The sequence below is a fragment of the Rana temporaria genome, chromosome 4 (genome assembly GCF_905171775.1).
Source record: "Rana temporaria chromosome 4, aRanTem1.1, whole genome shotgun sequence".
Lineage (NCBI taxonomy): Eukaryota > Metazoa > Chordata > Amphibia > Anura > Ranidae > Rana > Rana temporaria.
Window position 1 is genome coordinate 41,397,156 of NC_053492.1, and position 26,320 is coordinate 41,423,475.

At 42.5% G+C, this 26,320-nt stretch overlaps 1 protein-coding gene across 1 annotated transcript in view; it reads right to left on the reverse strand.

Moving 5' to 3' along the window:
• Positions 1–805: 805 nt before the first annotated feature.
• LOC120936172 (serotriflin-like) overlaps positions 806–26,320 on the reverse strand; it is a 43,586-nt gene continuing 18,071 nt past the window's right edge. The window contains exons 5-10 of the mRNA XM_040348326.1: positions 25,954–26,073; positions 22,887–22,974; positions 17,331–17,473; positions 13,219–13,313; positions 8,710–8,795; positions 806–1,143 (exon numbers count right to left, since the gene is read on the reverse strand). Coding sequence (XP_040204260.1) covers positions 1,010–1,143; positions 8,710–8,795; positions 13,219–13,313; positions 17,331–17,473; positions 22,887–22,974; positions 25,954–26,073 — 666 coding nt within the window. The 3' untranslated portion in view covers positions 806–1,009. The remainder of the gene's footprint in view (positions 1,144–8,709; positions 8,796–13,218; positions 13,314–17,330; positions 17,474–22,886; positions 22,975–25,953; positions 26,074–26,320) is intronic.

The following is a 26,320-nucleotide window of genomic DNA, read 5'->3' on the forward strand; positions in this document are numbered from 1 at the left end:
ACTAAGCACTCCCTAGGAACACATTTAACCCGTTGATCGCCCCTGATGTTAACCCCTTCCCTGCCAGTGTCATTAGTACAGTGACAGTGCATTTTTTATCACAGATCACTGTATTAGTGTCACTGGTCCCCAAAAAGTTTCAAAAGTGTTAGTTAGGTGTCCAATTTATCCGCCGCAATATCGCAGTCCCGCTATAAGTCACTGATCGCCGTCATTACTAGTAACATAAATAAATAATCAAAAATGTCATAAATATAAACCATTGTTTGTAGACGCTATAACTTTAGCGTACACCAATCAATATACACCTATTGGAATTTTTTATTTTCCCAAAAATATGTGGCAGAATACATATTGGCTTAAATTGATGAAGAAATTCGATTTTTTCCTTTTTTTATTGGATGTGTTTTATAGCAGAAAATAAAAAACACAGGCTTTTTTTTCAAAATTGTCTGTTCCTTTTTTGTTTATAGCGCAAAAAAATAAAAACCGCAGGTGATCAAATACCACCAAAAAAAAAGCTCTATTTGTGGGAAAAAAAGGACATCAATTTTATTTTGCGTACAGTGTCGCATGTCCACGCAATTGTCAGTTAATGTAATGCAGTTCTGTATTGCATAAAAATGGCCTGGTCATGAAGGGTGGGTAAACCTTCTGCAGCTGAAGCGGTTACCCTACTCAAAAAAAGGGGCCCCAATCAATTAGAAATCTTTTAATTTATTAAACTTTTAAAAGTATTCCCAAACCTTATTTTCTTAATTTGTAGTGCACTTTAAAATAGAAAATAATTGAGCTTAGCCAACACTTGTAACTTCAACAAACTTTTATTAAATAGCCGATTACAAACATTAAGCATTACTATAGTTTGCTATTGATAAATTATGTATCGGTAATACCAATAAAAAATGAATAACTTCCAATTATGTAGCGAGAATCAGAAAATGCTTATTTCACTCAATCGATCGTCAGTGATGTCACAAGCGCTGCTGTACAAGACAGAAAGTGGCACTTATTTTATTTCTCCCTTAGTGCACTGACACATGGCACCGCAGTCATTTATAAGGCTTTGGTCACTTCCGCAGGTGTTACCTTTCATGAAATCTTTGCAGTTTGTATAGTCATCCATATATGGGCAAGGGTTGGCTAGTGAAAAATCAAAAATACATATTATAAATATATCTTAAAAGTAGAGGTTTTATTTCATAAAAAATAGTTAACATTCACAAGTATTTTTCAAAATTTTACAGGTAATGCCTTGTACACATGATCGGTTTTCCCAGCGGTAAAAAGTCAGCCGGGAAAACCGAGGGGAAAACTGAGAACCTGCTCGGTAACTTTTCCCCCCTACACACGGCTGGGTTTCCCCACAGGAAAACTGCCATGAGAGCTTTGGTCAGGAAACCCGGTTGTGTGTATGCTCCACCGCAGGTTTTCCCTATAGGGAAACTGCCGGCTTAAGAACCATTGGCCAGATCCACAGCCAGCCGCCATAACTTATCTTTTCCCATTTAAGTTACACTGCCGGAAAATTTCTACCTAAGTGCCCGATCCACAAAGCACTTACCTAGAAATTTTCAGGTGTGTAACTTAAATTCCGCCGGCGCAAGGCGTTCCTACTCAAATGGGGGCGAGTCCCATTTAAATTAGGCGCGCTCCCGCGCCGGACGTACTGCGCATGCTCGTGACGTCATTTTCCCGACGTGCATAGCGCAAAATTACGTTACGCCGAGCTTCGTGAATCGCGCCGGGTCAAAAAAGTTCCGTCGGAAAAAAAAACGAGTTGCGGCGAAAAAAAAAAAAAAAAAAAAAGACAGCGTCGCTGGAAAGAAGGGTCTGCTTTTACATGGTGTACTAACTTTACACTTTGTAAAAGCAGCCCTAATGTTACGATTGCAAACTAAAACTTACGGAGAAAAAACGAAGCTGAAAAGCTTTGTGGATCTCCGTAAGTGCTAATTTGCATACCCGAAGCGGCATTTCGACGCGAAATGCCCCCAGCGGCGGATGCGGTACTGCATCCTAAGATCCGGCAGTGTAAGTCCCTTACACATGTCGGATCTTCTGTCTATCTCTTGGAAACTGATTCTGTGGATCAGTTCCAAAGATAGAAACAGGGATACGCAGGCGGAACAGCAGATCCGCCTGCGTATCTCTTTTGAGGATCTGGCCCCATGTTCTCTTTTTTCCCTGCCGGGAATCCCGGCGGTTTTCCTGTCGGGAAAGCTGCGATGGAGCACACACGGCCGGGATTCCCAGCCAAAAGCTCCCATGGTAGTTTTCCTGCCAGGAAAACCGGTGGTGTGTACGAGGCATAAGATGTTTCCCTTTACATTTTTATATGTAGCGCTATCCCCCCGCAGGAGGTCTTTTGAGCCTATTTCCTCTACTCACAGCATGAGCAGCCAGGCACATAGCATTGTACTGGATATTTTATAGATGGGCAAATCCTATCCTCATATTGATTAGGGGTTCCAAATTAATAATAACTACTGCAGTATGGAACCGACACAAAGATATACTCCACATCTTTCCAAATAACCGTTCTGCTTTATTATGACGTAATTGAAGGTGTTTTATACACATTATTACGTAGGTATCACATAGTAAGTGTGGTTGAAAAAAGACACAAATCCATCAAGTCAAACCTATGTGTGTGATTATTTGTCAGTAAATATTACAATTATATTTTTATGGTAACAAGGGGCGTAACATAGGCAGGCTAATTCTAATCAGGAATGCAAACATGTACTAAAAACAATATTAGTGTCATGTGCACAGTGATCGCAGTGTGCAATACATACAAAATAGAATATAATAATGTATAGAATATAGTTCAGGATTAGCTGGATCTTTCTCCAAGGTATACACACTATTTCCTCAAGGGATTGTAATAGGTAAGCCCGTTCACAGGGCAGGATTAGGCATATTGAAAATGAGAAAAAGGGGGGGAAAAAAGGGGGGGGGAGGACTTCATGGTCCTCCCTTTTTTCTCATTTTCAATAGGCCTAATCATGCCCTGTGAACGGCCTTACCTATTACAATCCCTGGAGGAAATAGTGGGGCAGATCCACAAAGATCTGCCCCGGCTCAGCGTATCTGAGATACGCTACGCCGCCGTAACTTACTTTTTTTGGTTTGAATCCTCAACGAATTTGTGCTGTAAGTTACGGCGGCGTAGTCTATCTCTCGCGGCGTAAGGGCGCGGAATTCAAGTTGGGGCGGGTAGGGGGCGTGTTTCATTTAAATGAAGCGCGTCCCCGCGCCGAACAAACTGCGCATGCACCGTCCCTAAATTTCCCGCCGTGCATTGCGCAAAATGACGTCGCAAGGACGTCATTGTTTTGACTTGGACGTAAATTACGTCCATCCCGCGATTCGCGGACGACTTACGCAAACAAAAAAAAATTCAAATTAAACGCGGGAACGACGGCCATACTTAACATGGCAGGTGTAACTATACGCCACAAAACAGCAGCTTTAACTATACGCTGGAAAAAGGCGACTAAAGAAGACGTAAGAGAATGCGACGGCCGCGCATACGTTCGTGGATCGTCGGAAATAGCTAATTAGCATACTCGACGCGGAAAACGACGAGAACTCCACCCAGCGGACGCCGAAGTATTGCATCTAAGATCTGAAGGCGTACGAAGCCGTACGCCTGTCGGATCTAACCCGGATGCCGTCGTACCTTGGTTTGAGGATTCAAACCAAAATACGAAGCGGGAAATTTGAAAGTACGCCGGCGTATCAGTAGATACGCCGGCGTACTCTCTTTGTGGATCTGCCCCTGTGTCTATTACTTGGAGAAAGATCGAGCTGATCCTGAGATCGTTTGTATCCCTTGGAGAGGTAAAGGACCGCTAAGGGTGCAGGATTCCTGCTGTGGATTAACCCCTATATGTTGAGCCTATCTGATCTCCGTGATAGAGATCCACCTGATTCGGTAAGCGGCCAATTTATATATTCTTATCTGATGGAAGCTTAAGACGAAGATTTGTACCTCTGCTCCTGTGTTCAACTGAATCTTTGCAGCTACTGTTTTGGACTCTATAGTGACTAGTGTTGCTCACGAATATTCGCATTGCGAATATTCGACTCGAATATAGCATATTCGAGAAATCGCGCTATATTTCGAATTTCGCGGTGAATATTCGCAATTCCGAATATTCGCATTTTTTCAATTTGATTTTTAAAACAGATCACATCCTATCGACGTCTAAAAGCATTGCTGGTATGATTAGAGACCCTGGGCCGAGTAGCTAAGCTGAGGCGATCCTATTATGTTGCCAAATTGAAAAAAAAAAAATTGCGATTTTTCGCTATTGCGAATGCGAAAATGATTGCGAATTTTCGATAACTGTGGTAGGAGAACTCTGATTGTCTCTGATGCAAAAGGGGGGGGCTTTGTGTATGTGTATGTGTATGTTATGAATATTTGTATGTTTGATATTATTATTTTTTGTAAGAAGGAAAAAATTGCGCATACCTTAAAAAAGGGGAGAATACAGCAGCAACTCAAAAATGTTATACAACATAAATTAATACAAGACAGAAAATGGAGTCGCTCTACAAGAATAAAAAATATGTCTAGTGACAAGACATGTGGGCAAATTATAAAATAAGCAAGCGCAAATAACTTGTGAAATACACAGTGAAACAAATATATAAAGAAATATAGTCCCAATAATAGAAAAATAATCTTTCATAAAAATGTCTTTGATATGTGAAGTGAAAAAAAGTCCAAAGCATGCAGCATGAACGTGTTCAATCTTTAAGGTGTTTGATTGACAAACGGCTGTGACAGATGGATAGAGTAAAGAATCACCACCAATGCAAAACACTTTTTATTTTCTATTGTAAAATATCAAGAATATTCTGAGCCAATCAGAGTGCTCCTTCCGCATTTGCCGAATATTCGCAATTATTTTGTATTGTAAAATATCAAGAATATTCTGAGCCAATCAGAGTGCTCCTTCTGCATTTGCCGAATATTCGCAATTATTTTGTATTGTAAAATATCAAGAATATTCTGAGCCAATCAGAGTGCTCCTTCTGCATTTGCCGAATATTCGCAATTATTTTGTATTGTAAAATATCAAGAATATTCTGAGCCAATCAGAGTGCTCCTTCCGCATTTGCCGAATATTCGCAATTATTTTGTATTGTAAAATATCACGAATATTCTGAGCCAATCAGAGTGCTCCTACAGCATTTCTCGAAATTGCGCAATAAATATCGCATTCGCATGTTGCGATATTTCGATAAAATATCACGAATATTCTGAGCCAATCAGAGCGCTCCTCCAGCATTTCTCGAAATTGCGCAATAAATATCGCATTCGCATGTTGCGATATTTCGATAAAATATCACGAATATTCTGAGCCAATCAGAGTGCTCCTACCGCAGTTATCAAAAAATCGCAATTATTTTCGCATTCGCAATAGCGAAAAATCGCAATCATTTACTTTCGATAAAATATCACGAATATTCGAATTTAGCGAATATATCTCGAATATTCGAATATATATTCGAGATATATCGCGAAATCGAATATGGCATATTCTGCTCAACACTAATAGTGACAATATACGTTTTTATATTGCTGAGTGTGTGTTGTATTTCACACATTATTGGTTTTATTAGTCACTAATTCACTATATATATATATATATATATATATGTATATATATATATATATATATATATATATATATATATATATATGTATATACAGGGAGTGCAGAATTATTAGGCAAATTAGTATTTTGACCACATCATCCTCTTTATGCATGTTGTCTTACTCCAAGCTGTATAGGCTCGAAAGCCTACTACCAATTAAGCATATTAGGTGATGTGCATCTCTGTAATGAGAAGGGGTGTGGTCTAATGACATCAACACCCTATATCAGGTGTGCATAATTATTAGGCAACTTACTTTCCTTTGGCAAAATGGGTCAAAAGAAGGACTTGACAGGCTCAGAAAAGTCAAAAATAGTGAGATATCTTGCAGAGGGATGCAGCACTCTTAAAATTGCAAAGCTTCTGAAGCGTGATCATCGAACAATCAAGCGTTTCATTCAAAATAGTCAACAGGGTTGCAAGAAGCGTGTGGAAAAACCAAGGCGCAAAATAACTGCCCATGAACTGAGAGAAGTCAAGCGTGCAGCTGCCAAGATGCCACTTGCCACCAGTTTGGCTATATTTCAGAGCTGCAACATCACTGGGGTGCCCAAAAGCACAAGGTGTGCAATACTCAGAGACATGGCCAAGGTAAGAAAGGCTGAAAGACGACCACCACTGAACAAGACACACAAGCTGAAACGTCAAGACTGGGCCAAGAAATATCTCAAGAATGATTTTTCTAAGCTTTTATGGACTGATGAAATGAGAGTGAGTCTTGATGGGCCAGATGGATGGGCCCGTGGCTGGATTGGTAAAGGGCAGAGAGCTCCAGTCCGACTCAGACACCAGCAAGGTGGAGGTGGAGTACTGGTTTGGGCTGGTATCATCAAAGATGAGCTTGTGGGGCCTTTTCGGGTTGAGGATGGAGTCAAGCTCAACTCCCAGTCCTACTGCCAGTTTCTGGAAGACACCTTCTTCAAGCAGTGGTACAGGAAGAAGTCTGCATCCTTCAAGAAAAACATGATTTTCATGCAGGACAATGCTCCATCACACGCGTCCAAGTACTCCACAGCGTGGCTGGCAAGAAAGGGTATAAAAGAAGAAAAACTAATGACATGGCCTCCTTGTTCACCTGATCTGAACCCCATTGAGAACCTGTGGTCCATCATCAAATGTGAGATTTACAAGGAGGGAAAACAGTACACCTCTCTGAACAGTGTCTGGGAGGCTGTGGTTGCTGCTGCACGCAATGTTGATGGTGAACAGATCAAAACACTGACAGAATCCATGGATGGCAGGCTTTTGAGTGTCCTTGCAAAGAAAGGTGGCTATATTGGTCACTGATTTGTTTTTGTTTTGTTTTTGAATGTTAGAAATGTATATTTGTGAATGTTGAGATGTTATATTGGGTTCACTGGTAAAAATAAATAATTGAAATGGGTATATATTTGTTTTTTGTTAAGTTGCCTAATAATTATGCACAGTAATAGTCACCTGCACACACAGATATCCCCCTAAAATAGCTAAAACTAAAAACAAACTAAAAACTACTTCCAAAAATATTCAGCTTTGATATTAATGAGTTTTTTGGGTTCATTGAGAACATGGTTGTTGTTCAATAATAAAATTAATCCTCAAAAATACAACTTGCCTAATAATTCTGCACTCCCTGTATATATATATATATATATATATATATATATATATATATATATTCGCTTTTTAATGCAATTTTCAGGTTGCGCATTATTTCTATTTTATCATGTGCTAATTTTTAAAATAAAGTTATATCCGACGGTTTACAACCACTTTAATGGAGAATTTAGAGATAGGATCACTGTTGAGTACATGAAAAGTGTATATGAAGCTAAAACTATTTTCTTTTGCCCAGGTGACAAAATGCAACGTTTTGAGCTTTCACCAGAATAGGAATAAAGGGAAATCTTCCAATGGTAAGACTTGTTTCAGTGACAATTGTCTAGACCTTTTCTTCACTTGGGAGAAATTTTATTTCACTTCCTGTAGTGTCTACAGGACAGGAAAATCTCCCCCTAGGGATACAGGTACAAAAAAATGCCATAGTGGTTTTGACTATTCCCGACTCTATCGAAAATAATTTTAAAAAGTTTTTCTTTTAGTTACACTTTAGCCACTTGCCTACCGCATTACAGCCTAATGATGGCTTCAGCACGGCTGGCTAGTTCTGGGAGGCCATCATATGATTTCCTCCCGTGATCGTGCCCGCCTCAGGGTGTGGACAGTGCGCTTTGTGATCATAGTGTCCTCCTGACATTGCCGATCGCAGATTGAGGTAAAGAGCCAATCAGCAGCTCTCTACCTCATGATCAGCTGTGTCCAATCACCGGCACTCCGTTCCTCATGCACCCAGCATGAAGAAGGGAGAAAAGATAACCGACCTCTATAAAAGGGACATGTACACTAATAATCAGGGCAATGATTATCAACATCCTAACTATCAGTGCAGTCCCCACCAGTGCTGCCAATCTGTGCCCACCAGTGCTGCCAATCAGTGCCGATCAGTGCCTCCTCATCAGTGTCACCTATCATTGCCATCTACCAGTGCCTATCAGTGCTGCCTATCTGTGCCCATCAGGGCCACCTATCCTATCAGTGCAGCCTCATCAGTGCTCACCAGTGATGCCTCATCAGTGCCCCTTAGTGCAGCCTATCAGTGCCCATCAATGCCCATCAGTGCCACCTAATCAGTGCATATCAGTGCAGCCTATCATTTCCCATCAGTGCAGCCTCATCAGAACACATCAGTAACCAAGAAACATTTTATAACAAACTATGAAAAAGTTTCTTTTTTTTCAAAATGTTAGGTCCTTATTTGTTTATTTTGCTAAAAATAAAAATAAAAAAAACCCAGTGGTGATTAAATACCACCAAAAGAAAAAGATTTATTTGTGTGAAAAAATTATAAAAACTTTGTTTGGGTACAGTGTCGTATGACCATGCAATTGTCATTCAAAGTGTGACAGGCCTGGGTAGGAAGGGGGTAAAAGTGCCTAGTAGGCAAGTGGTTAATAAACACCCACAAATGGATAAAATGGCATGAAAACTTACTGCAAAGATTGTTTTCACAAGAATTAGGACAATCTGCACAAGGTTTTCCACTTTTGTATGGGTATTCTGTAGGTTTTCGGTTCCCTCTGTAAAAAAAAAAATGGAGGACAGGAGTAAACAAAAAAAAGAAAAAATTAAGTAAATAAAATAAAAATAACAAAAAATGTCCTTTCTCAACAATAGAAGGGGTGTTAGACTGGTGCAATGAGAGAGAAATAAGGATCTGTTATCGGTGTAGTATTTTCTAGATATGTGCATTCCCGTTCGTACGAATGTTATTTTCGTACGAAAATGTTCATTTTCGTACCCGCAGAATAATGTGTACATACGAAAAAATTAAAGCACCAAAATACGAAAACGACGGGATTACGAATGAGCTGCATAACGAACAACCGCAAATACGAACGAACAATCCAACGAAAATACGACAAAACGAAAACAGCAAAAGAACGAAAATGATATTTTGTTTGAATCCTTGTTCTGTTCGTATTTTGATTTTCAGTCGTATGTTCATTGTTCATATGACATCTAACAAAAGATTTTCATTCTGTATTTTGTTTGAATCCTTTTTCTGTTTGTATGTTCATATGACATCTATAACAAAAGATTTGCATTCTGTATTCTGAATTCCTTCTTTCTGTTCATAAGTTGGTTTCAAAATACAGAATGCAAATCTTTTGTTATAAGATGTAATTTTCGTTTTTTTGAATGGGCAGTGAGTGTAGTTAGTTAGTGAAGGAGCTTCTCTTTTGTGCTGAGTACAGTAGTATAGTAAAGCCAAATAAACTTTTCTGTGGATTTTCGTCTGAAGGGAGAGATCAGTTGGCCAGACTTTTGAACCTGGAACCCAAAAATGGTTTTCTGATGGAGTTTAAAAACAAACGAACGTTCGGTAAATCGATCGTTTTTATGTTTGTTGTTAAAAAAGTCTGACCAAGTGTATGGGGCTTAACAAAAGTTAATATGGATGAGCCGCGTGTTGAAAGTGCCACGAATCCCGCGATATATTTACGAAAGTACAAAACGACGAAAATTCACGAAAATTATTGTCTAACAAGTAACGAACATGAATTAAACAGAATAACGAACCATCCCGCATGTACGAAAATAAAGCGGTAACCAAAATACGAAACGATCGGAATACGAAAAAAACGCGTCGTACGAAAAACGAACGGGAACGAACAGGAAAACGGGCGTCTTACAAAAAACGAACACAAACGAACCTATGGAACGATACGAAACGTAACAAAAAAAAACGAAAAAAAATTCTGTGCACATGTCTAGTATTTTCTAATATTTCACCTTTTTTGTTTTTTTTAGAGCTTTTTTCTGTCTACCTCCTTCACCAAATTTAAAAACAGCAAAAAGCTCTATCTGTCTCAAAAAATAAAGATACATTGGACCCTCGGTTCAAGAGTAACTTGGTTTGAGAGCATTTTGATTTGCGAGCAACTTTTTTTTTTTATTCTGACTCGGTTTGTGAGTGTTGACTCGCAAGATGAGCAGAATTCAAGCTAAATAGGCCTGCAGTACCTCATTTGGCCTGAGGTACGGGGGCGCATGAGCCGAGAAAGGCTGAACATTGGCCTGCAGTACCTCATTTGGCCTGAGGTACGGGGACGCAGGAAACAAGCCGAGGTGTCCTCGGGCATTTTTGGCCGTTTTCGTCACTCTCTGGCGCCCCCCCCACCTCTGGCTGCATTCGATATTGCATTCTATTGAAGTCAATGCAGAACTAATTATTTTCATTTCCATTGACTTCAATAGGAAAACTCGCTTTGATATGCGAGCACTTTGGATTACGAGCATTCTCCTGGAACGGATTATGCTCGTAATCAGAGGTTCAGCTGTATTAAATTAATTTGGTAACAGTGTTGCATGACTGAGTAATTATCATTCAAAGTGTGACAGCACTGAAATCTGCCTGGGCAGGAAGAAATAGCTGTAAATAACGTCATTATGCTTTCTACTAGGGACAAACGATAGAATATACAATGCTGTGAAAAGTATTGATTTTTCATTTTTTTTTGCATATTTGTCACATTTAAATGACTCAGATCATCAAACTAATTTTATTAATACACAAAGATAACCCAAGTAAGTACAAAAATTCAGTTTTTAAATGATGGTTTCATTTATTAAGGCAACACGGCTGCCCAAACCTGTCTTGCTTTACGTGAAAAATTAATTGCCCCCTAAACCTAACAACTGGTTGTGCCACCCTTGGCGGCAACAACTGCAATCAAGCGTTTGCAATAACTGGCCACGAGTCTTTCACATTGCTGTGGAGCAATTTTGGCCCACTCTTTTTTGCAAAATTGTTTTACTTCAGCCACAGTGGAGGGTTTTCCAGCATGAACGGCCTGTGTAAGTTCAAGATACAGCATCTCAATTGGATTTAAGTCTGGGCTTTGACTTGGCCACTCCAAAATCAAAATGTTGCTTTGTTTGAACCATTTGGAGGTGGACTTGCTGTTGTGTTTCCGATCATTGTCCTGCTGCATAACCCAAGTGCACTTGAGATTTAGGTCACAAACTGATGGCTGGACATTCTCCTTTAGAATTTTCTGGTAGAGCTCAGAATTCATGGTTCCTTCAATTATGGTAAGTCGTCCAGGTCCTGAAGCTGCAAAGCAGCCCCAGACCATCACGCTACCTCCACCATGTCTGACTGTTGGTATGATCTTGTTAAGAAATGCTATGTTTTTTTTCCTTTCTCTTCGGAGGAGGAGCATGTGCACACTTTTTTTTTGTTACATTTTTGTGAGTTTCACTACACCACAGAAAAAAACAAAACAAAAAAACACCACCAATAAACACCATTTCATGAGTGCTGTTTTTTTAACCGCTTGCCGACTGCCACACGCACTTATACGTTGGCAGAATGGCACAGGCAGGAAAGCAATGTATATATACGTTGCCTTGAATCTGCCGCCTAACGGGCTCGCCGTGGTCTCCATGACCGTGCCCACGGAACCCGCAGACTCGATGTCCGCCGGAGTCTCGCGAATGGGGCACGGAACGGCAGAACAAGGGGGTTGCCTTTATAAACAAGGCATCTCCCTGTTCTGCCTAGTGACAGGACACTGATCGTCTGCTCCCTCTCATTGGGAGCAGTGATCAGTGTCATGTCACAGTAAGCCCTGCCCCCACACAGTTAGAATCACTCCCTAGGACACACTTAACCCCTTCCTAGCCCCCTTGTGGTTAACCCCTTCACTGCCAGTCACACTTACAAAGTAATCAATGCATTTTTATAGCACTGATCGCTGTATAAATGTGAATGGTCCCAAAATAGCGTCAAAAGAGTCTGATGTGTCTGCCATAATGTTGCAGTCACGATAAAAATCGCAGATCACTGCCATAACTAGTAAAAAAATTATAATAAAAAAACGATAAAACTACCCCCTATTTTGTAAACACTATGGGCCAGATTCAGGTAGGAGAGCGGATCTTTATATTGGCGTAACGTATATCATTTACGTTACGCCGCCGCAAGTTTTTCAGGCAAGTGCCCGTAAAGTTGAGGCGGCGTAGTGTAAATCACCCGGCGGAATTCAAATTCGGCGGGTAGGGGGCGTGTATCATTTAAATTAAGCACGTCCCCGCGCCGAACGAACTGCGCATGCGCCGGCCGCGACTGAATCCCAGTGCGCATGCTCCAAATCACGTCGCTAATTGTCAATGAAAGCGACGTGAGCGTAACTTACGCCCAGCTCAATTGTGAATCGACTTACGCAAACGACGTAAATTACATCTGTCCCAACGTCCATACTTAACATTGGCAGCGCCTCACTACAGCAGGGGTAACGTTACGCCGGGCGTAAGTCTTACGCAAACAACGTAAACAGATACGCCGGCATGGCGTACGTTCGTGAATCGGCGTATTTGCTCATTTGCATATTTAACAACGGGAACACCACCTAGCGGCCAGCGTAAATATGCATCTAAGATATGACGGTGTAAGTGCCTTACGCCGGTCGTATCTTAGCAACATTTAAGCGTATCTCATTATGAGCATACGCTTAAATTTGCGCGGGCTCAGATTAGGACTTAGGACGGTGTATCTACTGATACGCCCGCCGTAAGTCTTTCTGAATGTGGCCCTATAACTTTTGCGCAAACCAATCAACAAACACTTATTGTGATTTTTTTTACCAAAAATATGTAGAAGAATACGTATCAGCCTCAACTGAGGAAAACATTTTGTTTTTTTATATCTTTTTTGGGAATATTTATTATAGCAAAAAGGTAAAAATATAGCTTTTTTTTTTCAAAATTGTCGCTCTATTTTTGTTTATAGAGCAAAAAATTAAAACCGCAGAGGTGATCAAATACCACCAAAAGAAAGCTCTATTTGTGGGAAAAAAAGGACATAAATTTTGTTTGGGAGCCACGTCCCACGACCGCGCAATTGTCATTTAAATCGATGCAGTGCAGAATCGCAAAAAAAGGCCCGGTCATTTGGCAGCCAAATCCTCCGGGGCTGAAATGGTTAATAATACTTACGCTGGGCCGTAATGGCACACAAAGTTATACTTGTTGACCAGATTTGGACATTCAGCAACACCACATCCAACGAAACCGGAAGTGCCCCACATCAACTAGGAAAAAATACAGATTTTTTTTATAGAAATGAATGCTCTCAGACATTTAACACTTCTAAGTTTTCAGCGGCGCATCCTATAAAAAGTAATAATTTCTTCATCTATATTGAGTCCTAAACTTTACACTTATAAATACTAGAATGCCAATAAACTCACTAAGTACAATAGAACAAAATAAAATTACGATGAAATAAAGCCTTATGTAATAAATGATAAATCTTGGTTAGGATTTGGACCCTAAGGGCCAGATTCTCGTAGAATGGAGTAAAACTCCGGCGGCGTAACGTATCTTGTTTACGTTACGCGGCCGCAAGTTTTACGGGCAAGTGCTTGATTCACAAAGCACTTGCCTGTAAAGTTGCGGCGGCGTAGCGTAAATTCTCCGGCGCAAGCCCGCCTAATTCAAATGATCCAGGTAGGGGGCATGGATCATTTAAATTAGGCCCGTTCCCGCGCCGATCGTACTGCGCATGCGCCGTCCCTAAAATTTCCCGACGTGCATTGCGCTAAATGACGTCGCAAGGACGTCATTGGTTTCGACGTTAACGTAAATGACGTCCAGCGCCATTCACGGACGACTTACGCAAACAACGTACTTTTTTAAATTTTTAAACGACGGCCATATTTAACATTGGTTGCCCCTCATATAGCAGGGGCAACTTTACGCGTCGCAAAAGCTACGGAAACGTCGTAAATTCACTGCGTCGACCGCGCGTACGTTCGGGAATCTCGCGTAAATAGCTAATTTGCATAGACGACGGGGAAAGCGACGTCGGCGACACCTAGCGACGGGAAAAAAAATTACATCTAAGATCTGACAGCGTAAGAGCCTTACGCCTGTCAGATCTAATGGATATCTATGCGTAACTGATTCTAAGAATCAGTCGCATAGATACGCCGGGCCAGATTAGGACTTACGACGGCCCAAATGGCGTTGCGCCGTCGTAAGCCCTTTGAGAATCTGGCCCTGAGTTTCTAAATAGAGACCTTAGTTTAGTATGAACTTGTGCTTTTCCCATGCAGGAGTAGGACAGAGAAACAAAAGCCTTGTTTCCACTGAGTGGATCGGTTTGGTACGGTACGCTATTTTGGGTGTTACCATTACGAAAGTGTGTCATAAAATCGTACCGTACCGCACCATTCTGGGTCCTGCTTCAGATGTGGGGCCAAAGAAAATGGAACGGTTCGGTTAGGGCGGAGCTACAATACATTCTACTGATTGGTGAACACGCTAGGCATTTTTTCTAAACCCTGTATGGCCCCTGACGGTCCGACTTGCAGTGGAAACGCTCACCAGAATAGACCGGATCATTCTAACTGTTCCAAACTGTACCGTCCCAAACCGCTCCGCTCTGTGGAAACAAGGCAACATTGATCTAACCTCTCCCCCCTTCTAGCAGCACATACTCACCTTTGTTTGCCTCCTTGCCACCCCGTTCAGCAGCCAAGAGAGCGGAAAAATACCCGGTAATTTCCAAATATGGACTTCTTCCGCCTCTCTTCCCAGCTGGGTGTTTGCTGATTGGCTCCTCACTGTTACATTATGCCACACGACCGTTTTTCATGATGAGAAAAATGCAATTTTTTAAATTGGACGTGAAAAACGGTCGTGTGTAGGCTCCAGAGCAGTTTTCATAACGAGAAAAAACCTGCTCAATTTTTTCTCATCGGTTTTCACTTCTTCGTTTTTCTCGTTGTGAAAAACGGTCGTGTGTAGGCTTTAACGACGGGGGGAAAAAAACGCACATGCTCAGAAGCAAGTTATGAGAGGGGAATGTAACGGAACTATGTATTCTGCCTGGACATCTATAATCATCATGCAGTGAGGCATACAAAGGACCGAATGACTTGTTACAATTGGATTTACCACATTATATTCTGAGCTCAAAGGGTTAATTGTAGAGTGACTCTTTCACTGCTAAATTCTAATGTCCCCCTTCTTCAGCTAATTGACTCTCTTTTGTGTATTGTACTACAAGTTAGCAGTCCCCTGTCAGGTGTATGCTGATGGGATTATCTGTGAGTGTGTATTGTTCTAAAGGTTAATTGAATTCTATTGATAAAGGAATGTGTCTGGTCAGGTTATGGTAAATGTGGTTCGGGGCCGAAATGTCTAGATACTGAGACATATTCTGAGTAAGGATACGATGGAGTATTTCAGGATACTCCATCGTATCTCTCTTTTTTGGCCTGTGTATCTATACGACTGATTCTTAGAATCATTTTCGCATAGATACACTTAAGATCCGCCATGTGTAAGTCACTTACACTGTCGGATCTTAAATGTAATTACTCCGCCCGCCGCTAGATGGCGTTTACGTTCAGGTCTCATTTGTTTATGCAAATGAGCCTGATACGCCGATTCCCGAACGAATTTGCGTCGCGTAACCGTCGCTAACGTCGTTTGCGTAAGCGTAAACTTACCCCTGCTATATGAGGGGTACGTTTACGCAAGTCCCACGTAGGCCATGTTAAGTATGGCGTCGGGTCCGCGTCGTGTTTTTCGGTCGGATACGTCGTTTCCCTAAGTCGTTCTTGAATACGACTTTACGTCAATGACGCACACATCGGCGTCATTGACGTTTTACGCCGAGAACTGGAGCATGCGCACTGGGCTATTTTAAGCCCGGCGCATGCGCAGTTCGTTAGAATCGGGGGCGCGCTTAATTTAAATAGAAGCCGCCCCCTTGGAGATACGCGTGGCTACGCCGGGCCATTTACACTCCGCCGCCCCAAACTATGGAGCAAGTGTTTGGAGAATACAGCACTTGCTCCTGTAGGTTGGGGCGGCGGAGTGTAAATGGCTTACGCGCCGCCCGCGGGAAATCTACGAGAATATGGCCCTAAGTGATTAGCTCAAGGGGATGTCATTATTTTAAAGTATCTGTATTGAAGCCCCCCACTGTGTGAGGAGGGGGGCGAGAGTTTCATTGTTCCTGTAACAGCTTGTAACTAGATATAAACTAGGTGAATGTACCATTAAAACAGTCTACTTGACCCTTCAAAACGTAGCCCCGTCTCGTTCTTGAAAGGGCATTCTATGGGACTATTATTCTGCTATTTTTACAGCTGAACCTGACTCTCTCTCTCTCTCTGGATCTCGTGGATGAGGTTATACCAGCTGTACTTGCATATCGCAACTTGCCAGGGAAAAGGACGTCTCCAACGGCTGATACCCTCTCACTACTTGGGTAGCCGTTACAGGGAAATTTGCATAATCAGCCCAAAGGGTGGCACCATTCGAATGGAACTTCCCCTTTATAGTGCTGTCGTATGTGTTGTACGTCACAGCGCTTTGCTCGAGCATTTTTTTATCATGATCGTGTGTATGCAAGGCAGGCTTGAGAGGAGATTTTTTTTCCATGACATGAATAGCGGTCGTGTACGTGGCATTCCCACAGAGGGAGCTTTTTTTAACGCCAAAGCGCCTGAAAAAAGCCCCAGTGTTAAAGGGGTTTTAGCGGCGCTTTACCGGTGTTTTTCAAGCGCTGGCAGTGCGAAAGGGCTCTGACAGCACTCAGGCTTTCACATTGGGATTGCAGATGAGGCTTCTTTCAGGCGCTTTACAGGCTTTTTTTTTTTTAACGCCAAAGCGCCTGAAAAATGCCAGAAAAACGCCCCAGTGTGAAAGGGGTCTAACTCAAAACATGTAACCAGTATAAAAATGTAAAGCATCGCCTATGTGGATTTTTAAATACTGAAGTTTGGCGCCATTTTGAAGCGTGACATGTTAGGTATCTATTTACTCGGCACAACTTCATCTTTCACATGAAATTGGGCTAACTTTACTGTTTTTTTTATTTTTTAAGCATAAAACTGTTTTTTTTTTTTTTTTAAAAAAAGATGCGTTAGAAAAAGTGCGAGATAAAAAGTTGCAGCGAAAGCCATTGTATTCTCTAGGATTTGTGCTAAAAAAAACATATATAATGTTTGGGGGTTCTGTGTAATTTTCTAGCAAAAAAATTATGATTTTTACATGTAGGAGATCACTACATTACATTATTTTAACCCTACCTGAGTGTAGTGTCCGACCTCTTGTCCATTTACTGATCCAACTCCAAAACTAAAGTCCTGGACTTCACTGAACCAGCAGTCAACCACAATGTCCCAGGGCATTTTGTATGCTGCCAGAAATATATTTTCACCGCATCTCATTTCTGGTAACGGACAATAAAAAAGAAGTTAATTAAACAACTCGAAATATCTTCTTCTTGGGTTGGGTGGGGTTCTCGGGCTCCCTTGACTTCTAACAGCAACAATTCTGGTGAGAAGGTCTTGAAGAAAGTTTCTACCATAGGCGTGCGGACAGGGTGTGCCAGGTGTGCCCAGGCACACCCTAATTACCCTGTGCTGAACAGATTCCCCTACTGACCTGGCTCCCCCTCCTTCCCCCCCACAGCACTGCCGGCTTCCCCCTCTCCCACCGGTTGTTGCTGTGGATGTTATAGGATGAGTGGGGGAAGGGGCCAGTAAATATGCCATTTACCGGCCCCTTCTGTTCCGAATGTATATCGTAGAGTGTATTTGAGCTTTGGGGTGCACACCCTAATGCCAAAGGCTGCGCACACCTATGGTTTCTACTCAATAAGTATGGAGAGGTTGCTTTTGCTCACATCCTCTTTTGAAAAATATCACTTATAGTATCTTACAAAAGTGAGTACACCCCTCACATTTTTGAAAATATTTTATTCTATCTTTCCATGTGACAACACTGAAGAAATGACACTTTTGCTACAATGCAGTGAGTGTACAGCTTGTATAACAGTGTCAATTTTCTGTTCCCTCAAAATAAACACCACCATTAATGTCTAAACCGCTGGCAACAAAAGTGAGTACACCCTTGGGTGACCACATTTCCAAACTACCATTCAGGGACACCCTTCCTTCCCAAAAATCAGCTTGTGCTGTAACGAAACATAGCACAGTGATTGGACACAAGAGGCAGGATTTATGATTTCTCCAATCACACGCAGGGGGCGGGACTGTGCTCCTCCAGGCACTCCTGGCCAGGGTTAAGTACTGTCAGTGAGTAAAGCGGTGGGGGCATCAGATTGGCCTGGGGGGTGTCTGTGTCAGTTTCATTCCGGGACACTGTATTGTCCTGGAATGAATGTGCCCGGGACAGACCTGCAAAATGTGGGACTGTCCCGGGCAATCCGGGACACGTGGACACCCTACACCCCTAAGTGAAAATGTCCAAATTGGGCCCAAAGTGTCAATATTTTGTGTGGCCACCATTATTTTCCAGCACTGCCTTAACCCTCTTGGGCATGGAGTTCACCAGAGCTTCACAGGTTTCCACTGGAGTCCTCTTCCACTCCTCCATGATGACATCACAGAGCTGGTGGATGTTGGAGACCTTGTGCTCCTCCACCTTCCATTTGAGTATGCCCCACAGATGCTCAATAGGTTTGGGTATGGAGACATACATGCAGTGAGTGTACAGCTTGTATAACAGTGTAAATTTGCTGTCCCCTCAAAATAACAACACACAGCCATTAATGTCTAAACCACTGGCAACAAAAGTGAGTACACCCCTAAGTGAAAATGTCCAAATTGGGTCAAATAAGCCAGTCTTTTGGCTTTTATGAGCTTGGCCACAAATCCAAAGCAATTCAGGGCTTAGATTGACAACCCTTAGTTACTAAAGAGTTAACAAAAACAAAAACGAAAAACATTTGATTGTAGTAATGGGCAATTGGTAATAAACATATAGGCCCGGATTCACATACATCGGCGCATATTTATGCCGCCGTAGCGTATCTTTTTTACACTACGCCGACGCAGCGCAGAGAGACAAGCACTGGATTCACAAAGCCAGTGCTGCCAAATCTGCGCTGGGTTTTTTAGGCGTAAATCGTCGTAAGTGCAAGTGAGCGTGAGCCATGCTAATGAGGCGTGACACCATGCAAATGATGGGCCGAGCGCCAGATAGATACGAATAATGAATGGCGCATGCGCCGTCCCGTGGACGCATGCCAGTGCGCATGCTCACAATCACGCCGGAACGATAACCTAAGATATGACGGATCACTGCCTACGGCGTGAACATAACCTACGCCCAGCCATATTCACGTACAATGTAAATGACGTAAAATACGACGGCTTGAGTTCCCTGGTCCATACCTTTACATGGGATGCGCCTCATATATGGGGAATAACTTTACACCGGACGTACGACTTATGCAAACCGCGTATATTATGCGCCAGGCGCAAGTACGTTCGTGAATCGGCGTATCTCCCTCATTTGCATATGTGCATAGAAAATCCATGGGAGCAGCAAATGCGCCCAGCGTAAATATGCGCCTACCATACGCTGGCATAGGCAAGTTACGTCGGTCGGATGAAGCCTATATTTAGGCGTATCTCAGTTTGTGGGCACGGCGCACAGATACGACGGCGCATATTTACACTTACGCGGCGTATCTCGAGATACGTCCGCGTAAGTGATTTGTGAATCCGGGCCATACATGGAAAACTGAACATTTAGTACAGACTAGTGGATTTGTCCAGTAATCTTAGTATGCTGTTACACATGTTGTGAGAATTTATATCGTTAATTTTCCTAAGCTAGTGTTTTTTTGACAACTGTATAGTTGGTTATTATACTGCCATCTTGTGGTTCCTTTCTGTGTTCTGCCAACTTTATGATGTATACTTCCTTTGTGTGTTCCTGCTTCATTGCAGGGACGTGTGGTGAGGTCAGTGGCTGGTGAGGCACTGGCTGGTATCAGAGCCAGATACACACAGGTTAAATAAGCCGCAATCGTTAGAGCGAGAGCAATAATTCTAGCACTAGACCTCCTCTAGCTCTAAACATGTAACCTGTAAAAAAAATTAAAGCGTCACCTATGGAGATTTATAAGTACTGAAGTTTTGTGCCATTCCACGAGTGTGCGCAATTTTAAAGCGTGACATGTTAGGTATCTATTTTTACATATAGGAAAGAAGTGTCAGAATTGTCCCGGGTGGCAAGGGATTAATTACCATAAGTAAGTAATATACAAATAATTATTATAAATTGTTTTTAAGGTAATTTACTATATTTTCAAAATCTGTACATAAGCAGGTGGCTTAAAGGGGTTGTAAACCTTCGTGCTTTTTTACCTTAATGCATCCTATGCATTAAGGTAAAAAAACACCTTGCAGTTATCCCCAGGCCTGATCAGCTCTTCATTGGATAGATTAATAGCAGCGCAGCCATTGGCTCTGCTGCTGTCAATCAAATCCAATGACATGGCCGACGGGGGAGGGTCCGAGTCATACAATTGGCGGCTATGGACGCTGATTGTATGGCACCAGAGCGCGCCCGCAAGGTAGCCCCCTCGGAAGAGAGCTTCCCAGAGCGGGTTAGGTCTTGCATGGAGGATCCGCGAGAGCCGCCGTGGGACCCCAGAAGAGGACGATTGGGGCCACTCTGTGCAAAACAAAGTATGATATGTTTGTTATTTTAAAAAAATCAAAGCTTTAGTGTCACTTTAACGGACAAATTACTGAAGTTTGAAGTTATAACTTCAAACCGGTAATTTCACAGTAAATAGATAAATAATAAATTATTATGTGATAACTTATAGCATATAAATATATAGGGCTAGATTCAGAAAGACTTACCAGTAGATACGCCGCCGTAAGTCCGAATCCGCGCCGTCGTATATTTAAGCGTATGCTCAAACTGAGATACGCTTGTCTGTTGCTAAGATACGACCGGCGTAAGTCTCTTACGTCGTCGTATCTTAGCTGCATATTTACGCTGGCCGCTAGGGGCGTGTATGTCGATTTACGCCGAGAATATGCAAATGATCAAGATACACCTATTCACAAACGTACGCACGACCGTCGCATGTAAGATACGCCGTTTACGTAAGGCGTTTTCAGGCGTAAAGATAAACCAACAAAAAGATGGCGCAGCCAATGTTAAGTATGGACGTCGGATCAACGTAGAATATTCCACGTTTTACGTTGTTTACTTGTCCGTGAATGGGGCTGGGCGTAAGTTACGTTCACGTCGAAAGCATTGAGTATTTGCGACGTCATACTGAGCATGCGGCGCTTCATTTACATGCATGGTAATGAATCGTGAATTCATTACCATACAACACGCCCCCTACCTGCCTATTTTGAATTAGGCGGGGTTACGCCGGGCCATTTGCGCTACACCGGCGTAACTTAGGAGGCAAGTGCTTTGTGAATACAGTACTTGCCTCACTATCTTACGTTGGCGTAGTGCAAAGGGGATGCGCTACGCCGACCTAAAGAAGCGCCGCCGTACCTGAATCTAGCCCATAGGATTTAGCTTGAATATAACAGCACCTTATCAGCAGAATTAGTTTTTCCCTCTTAACTGTGTGAGAAAAACATGGGATTGTGGGTAAATCTTATATCAATAAACACATGTTTTTTCCCTTCTAGTTAAAGCGGGGGTTCACCCCCAAAAAAATGTCTAACATTACATTGAGCCGAGTTGTGATAATGACATTATGCTGACCTTTTTAATTTTATTGCCGTACATACCGTTTTATCTATATTTTCACCGCGGCTTCCGGGTATGTAAAACGGTATGTACGGCAATAGAATTAAAAAGGTCAGCATAATGTCATTATCACAACTCGGCTCAATGTAATGTTAGAAATTTCTTTTGGGGTGAACCCCCGCTTTAAGAGGGCTGGGCTGGAAGGGAGCATTTGTCTTTTAGACACTGCAGTGAGAGGCGTGCCTCTACTGCAGCATTTTTATTGGACAGCTTGGGCCAATGGTACCATTGGTCCAAGGCTCCAAGCTGTCCATTGAGCTCAGTGCCTCTGAGGCCCCGTTCACACGACCGAGTTTCTCGGCAGAATTCAGCCAGAAACTGGATCGGAGCCGTATTCTGCCGAGAAACCCGGTGGTGTGTACACTTTTGGCCGAGGAAGCCGACGAGGAACTTGTCGGGCCAAATAGAGAACATGTTCTCTATTTCCTCGTTAGTCAATGAGGAAACTTGGCTCGCCGAGATCCTCGGCGGCTTCACAATGAACTCGACAAGCAAAACGATGTGTTTTGCCCGTCGAGTTCCTCGGACGTGTGTACGGGGCCTGATAAGAAGTGAGGAGAAGCACTGTGAGCTCATCCTCTCAGTCTGCTGCAAACAGAGTCAACGATAAATTGACTTGCATTTTGAATAAACACCTAACTACTTTTGAAAATACATGGCAACCTTGGTTAAGGTTCTCATCTTTGCATGCTAACGACTCGTGAAATGTTATCCTTAAATGTCCTTATCTTACCCACATTCTTCTTCTGTATTCCTTTTTTTTTTATTATTATTATTATTATTATTATATATTTCTTTTGACTTGAACAACTTTAAAAACACTTTTCATTTGGTTAGTAATTCATTACAATAATAATTATAACAGGGACAGTCCCTCGAAATCAGGGACATTTGGGAGCTATGTAAATCTAGAGGGGCATTTTAAATGTCAAGCTACTTTTATGACTTCAAGGGTGACCTGGACTATGTGTGTATACATGGAAATGTTCATATGAGCATAATGTTACAAGGCATTCTATATGAAATATAAATTTGCTTACTTGGTATTTTCCTAGGGGTAGGGCTGTGTCCTTGTATACATTTCTGGGCCCAAGCGAGTGCACTTTTTGCAGCATCATCATTCCATGTCTAAAAAAGGCAGATGTTAATTTGCAATATGTTTAATAATCAATACTTAAGTTACCATCACCAGTAGTTCTTTGGTAAGGGCTTCTTTACATTAACAGCAGATAAAGCAGCCTTTTAAGTCTGAATGGGAAAAACATGTGATCTCATTTAAAGGGGAAGCGCATTTCAAAGAAAGCCAACCTGTCAGCAGATGGACACTCACCTTTCCCATTTAGCAGATGCCAAAGGAATGATAATGCAAATGGGCATTACAGTGACACCAAGAAATATCCTAAGGCCCCGTACACACGAGGGGATCTCCGCTGGAAACGGTCCGCCGGACCGTTTCCAGCGGAGATTCCTCCTCCGGATTTGGATCCGATGGCTTGTACTCACCATCGGATCAAAATCCGCGCGGAATTCATCTGCGGTGACGTGTCGCGACGTCGCCGCGATGATGACGCGGCGACGTGCGCGACGCTGGAAGGTAAGTACTTCCACGCATGCGTCGAATCATTACGACGCATGCGAGGGAGTGGAGCGGACGGATTGATCCGGTGAGTCTGTACAGACCACCGGATCAATCCGCTGGTCCCGATTCAAGCGGATAAATTTCTTAGCATGCTAAGAAATTTCTATCCGCTTGAAATGGTCCGGCCCGAGGAATCTCCGTGGATAAATATCCGCTAGGCCATACAGACAACCGCATTTGTCCACTGGAACTGATCAGCGGATCAATTCCAGCGGATAGATCCGGTCGTGTGTACGAGGCCTTAGACTCCATAAATCTTCCATACATTATATACTACTGTAATAGAGTGGATTATAGGATTTCACAAGCATTTTAACTCAGTTCACACTAGGGATTCCTGTCAGGCAGGGAGAGAAGACCGCACATTACATGGTAAGACTTACCCCGAAAATAAGCCCTACTGTGTCTTTTGTTGCCAAAATTAATATAAGACTTATTTTCGGGGAAACGCGGTAGGCGTTTTACTCCCTTTGTATTTGTGTGTGTCAATAGAGACGTTTCTCATCACTTCCTTGAATCTAGCTCTACCTCTGGAATGAAAAATGAACAAAGCATGTCCTTCTATAATGTGTACTTGCCTCAATCCAAAGCAAAGTATACACAGTTTTTCTTTTTCTTTTTCATTCAGCCACTGAGTTAAAAAAACAAACAGATTCCCTAATTGTCCCCTCCAGCATGGCGGATGGGCCCCATCTAGGTGGCGAGGTGCCGGCAGCGGCTACGGTGTTCCCTTAAGCACGGCGGACAGGCCTCATCTAGGTTATGAGGTGCATGCAGCGGCTCTGGTGTCCCCTCCAGCACAGCGAGCAGGCCCCATCTAGGTGGTGAGGTGCAGGCAGCAGCTCCAGTGTCCCCTCCAGCACGGCGGATGGGCCCCATCTAGGTGGCGAGGTGCCGGCAGCGGCTACGGTGTCCCCTTAAGCACGGCGGACAGGCCTCATCTAGATTATGAGGTGCATGCAGCGGCTCCGGTGTTCCCTCCAGCATGGCGGGGGGGCCCCATCTAGGTGGTGAGGTGTAGACAGCGGCTCCATTAGCCGCTCCTCCAGCAGCTTCTGCCGTGCTTCTCCACTCTTCCTCCTAAGCGCTAGGTGTCCAATAGGATAACCTGGCGTTTTGGCCAATTGGGAAACAGGTCTCACGACCCGCTTCATGATTGGCAGGGAGGAGATTTAGTGTGAAAATAGCGAATATTAATTTGCTACCTCACACAACTGGGTGGGCTTCGGGTGTAGTGCTCTGTGCCCGCAGCCCACCCTTACTTTCTAATTGTGTGCTTCAAAAAATCACCCCCCCCCCCCGTTGGAATCCATGGTCTGTAGATGTATGTAGATCATAATACACCCCTAATGAATGGGCCAATACTGCTCGGGCCTCAGATTACACCTTGGCTCCCTGCTCTATACTGTGCAGTGTGTGATGTCAGATCCCAGCCCCCTGCCTGCTTAAAAGGAGAAATAGCCTTTGATCTGTGTGTTTTAGAAGGCTGTAGCAGAGAGAATTGACACCTTTGCTGCCATTGTGCTATGTGCTGGGTGTCCAGTGTGCCCCTGTGACTTTAAGGAGGGGGGGCTACCTTCAGGCTCATCTGCCCTCTGCCTTTCTAGTATAATACATGTGCTTCTTCTATGGGTGCTCTCATAAATTTAGAAGGGTTAGGACTGCAAAAATATTGGAGTGCCTTGGAGTGGCTCTGTAGCTTACGCATGTATTTGCAAATGTGTGCTAACTAAACCTCTGTTGTTAACGCAAACTGTTAGCCAGGACAATTTGGTTGGTTGCAGACTGGCTGGTAAGTTGAGCTGGGAATTTTGTTTGGTTTTGTTTTGTAGAGGAGCGAGCACTACAGATAAACAGGTACAACCAATCTATGAGGATTTTTTTGATCTTGGGGTAGCACCTGAGACCAGTCATTTCACTAGATATACTGCATGTAAGGGTTTACAACAAATTTAAAGGAAAACTCTGGGCACAAACTTTCATTAAAATATATTTCTCAATAACCACAATGGATAAAATTATACTTCGGTATGTGCACCAAACGCCTATGCAAACCCAGTTATTATTATTATGTAGTAGTGGTTACATCTTCCCTGTGCTGCAAATAGCCTGAGCAGAGTTCTGGGAGGGGCCCAGCAGCTCCACCCACTAGAGGCAGGAATGGGCGGAAACAAGACCAGCCACACTTCACAAGAAGAGAAAGCAGCAGTGAGTGGTCTTTATTACAGGAAGCTCCTGCACAAATACAACGTTTCACACTGGATTGCTGCACAGCTCTGGAAGACATACACAAAGCATACCGAGATTCAAGTAAGAATACACATGCCTCTTGTATTCAGACAATGTTTGTTTATCCTGGAGTTCTGCTGGATATTTTGGTGACTCCTTGGTTTGGTTGAACTCAACATTCCTCATTTCCTGTGTACACTTTATTATATATTAAATGTGGTTACTTAAGTCTTACTTACCATTTTAAGCATGTTGGATGCAGTTGGATTGGGATTACATCTATATTTATTATGGGTATCAAGAATGAGTTTTCGATTGGCCTCAATGGAACAAAAAAAGTCTGATATTGGCTTATCCATCTGTAGAGATAAGGGTAAAATAAATCAAACAAGTATGTCCGATTCAGTAGAACAGAATGCTGAGTTAAAATGATACTAAACAGAGAATGTTAATTGCCATAATTCATTCACATAATACATAAATACCATGGCAATGTATTTTGTTTTTTATTGTTTTTTTCTACCATTTATGTACAGTAAAACCTTGGTCTGAGAGTAACCTGGTTTGAGAGCGTTTTGCAAGACAGGTAACATTTTGTAATAATAT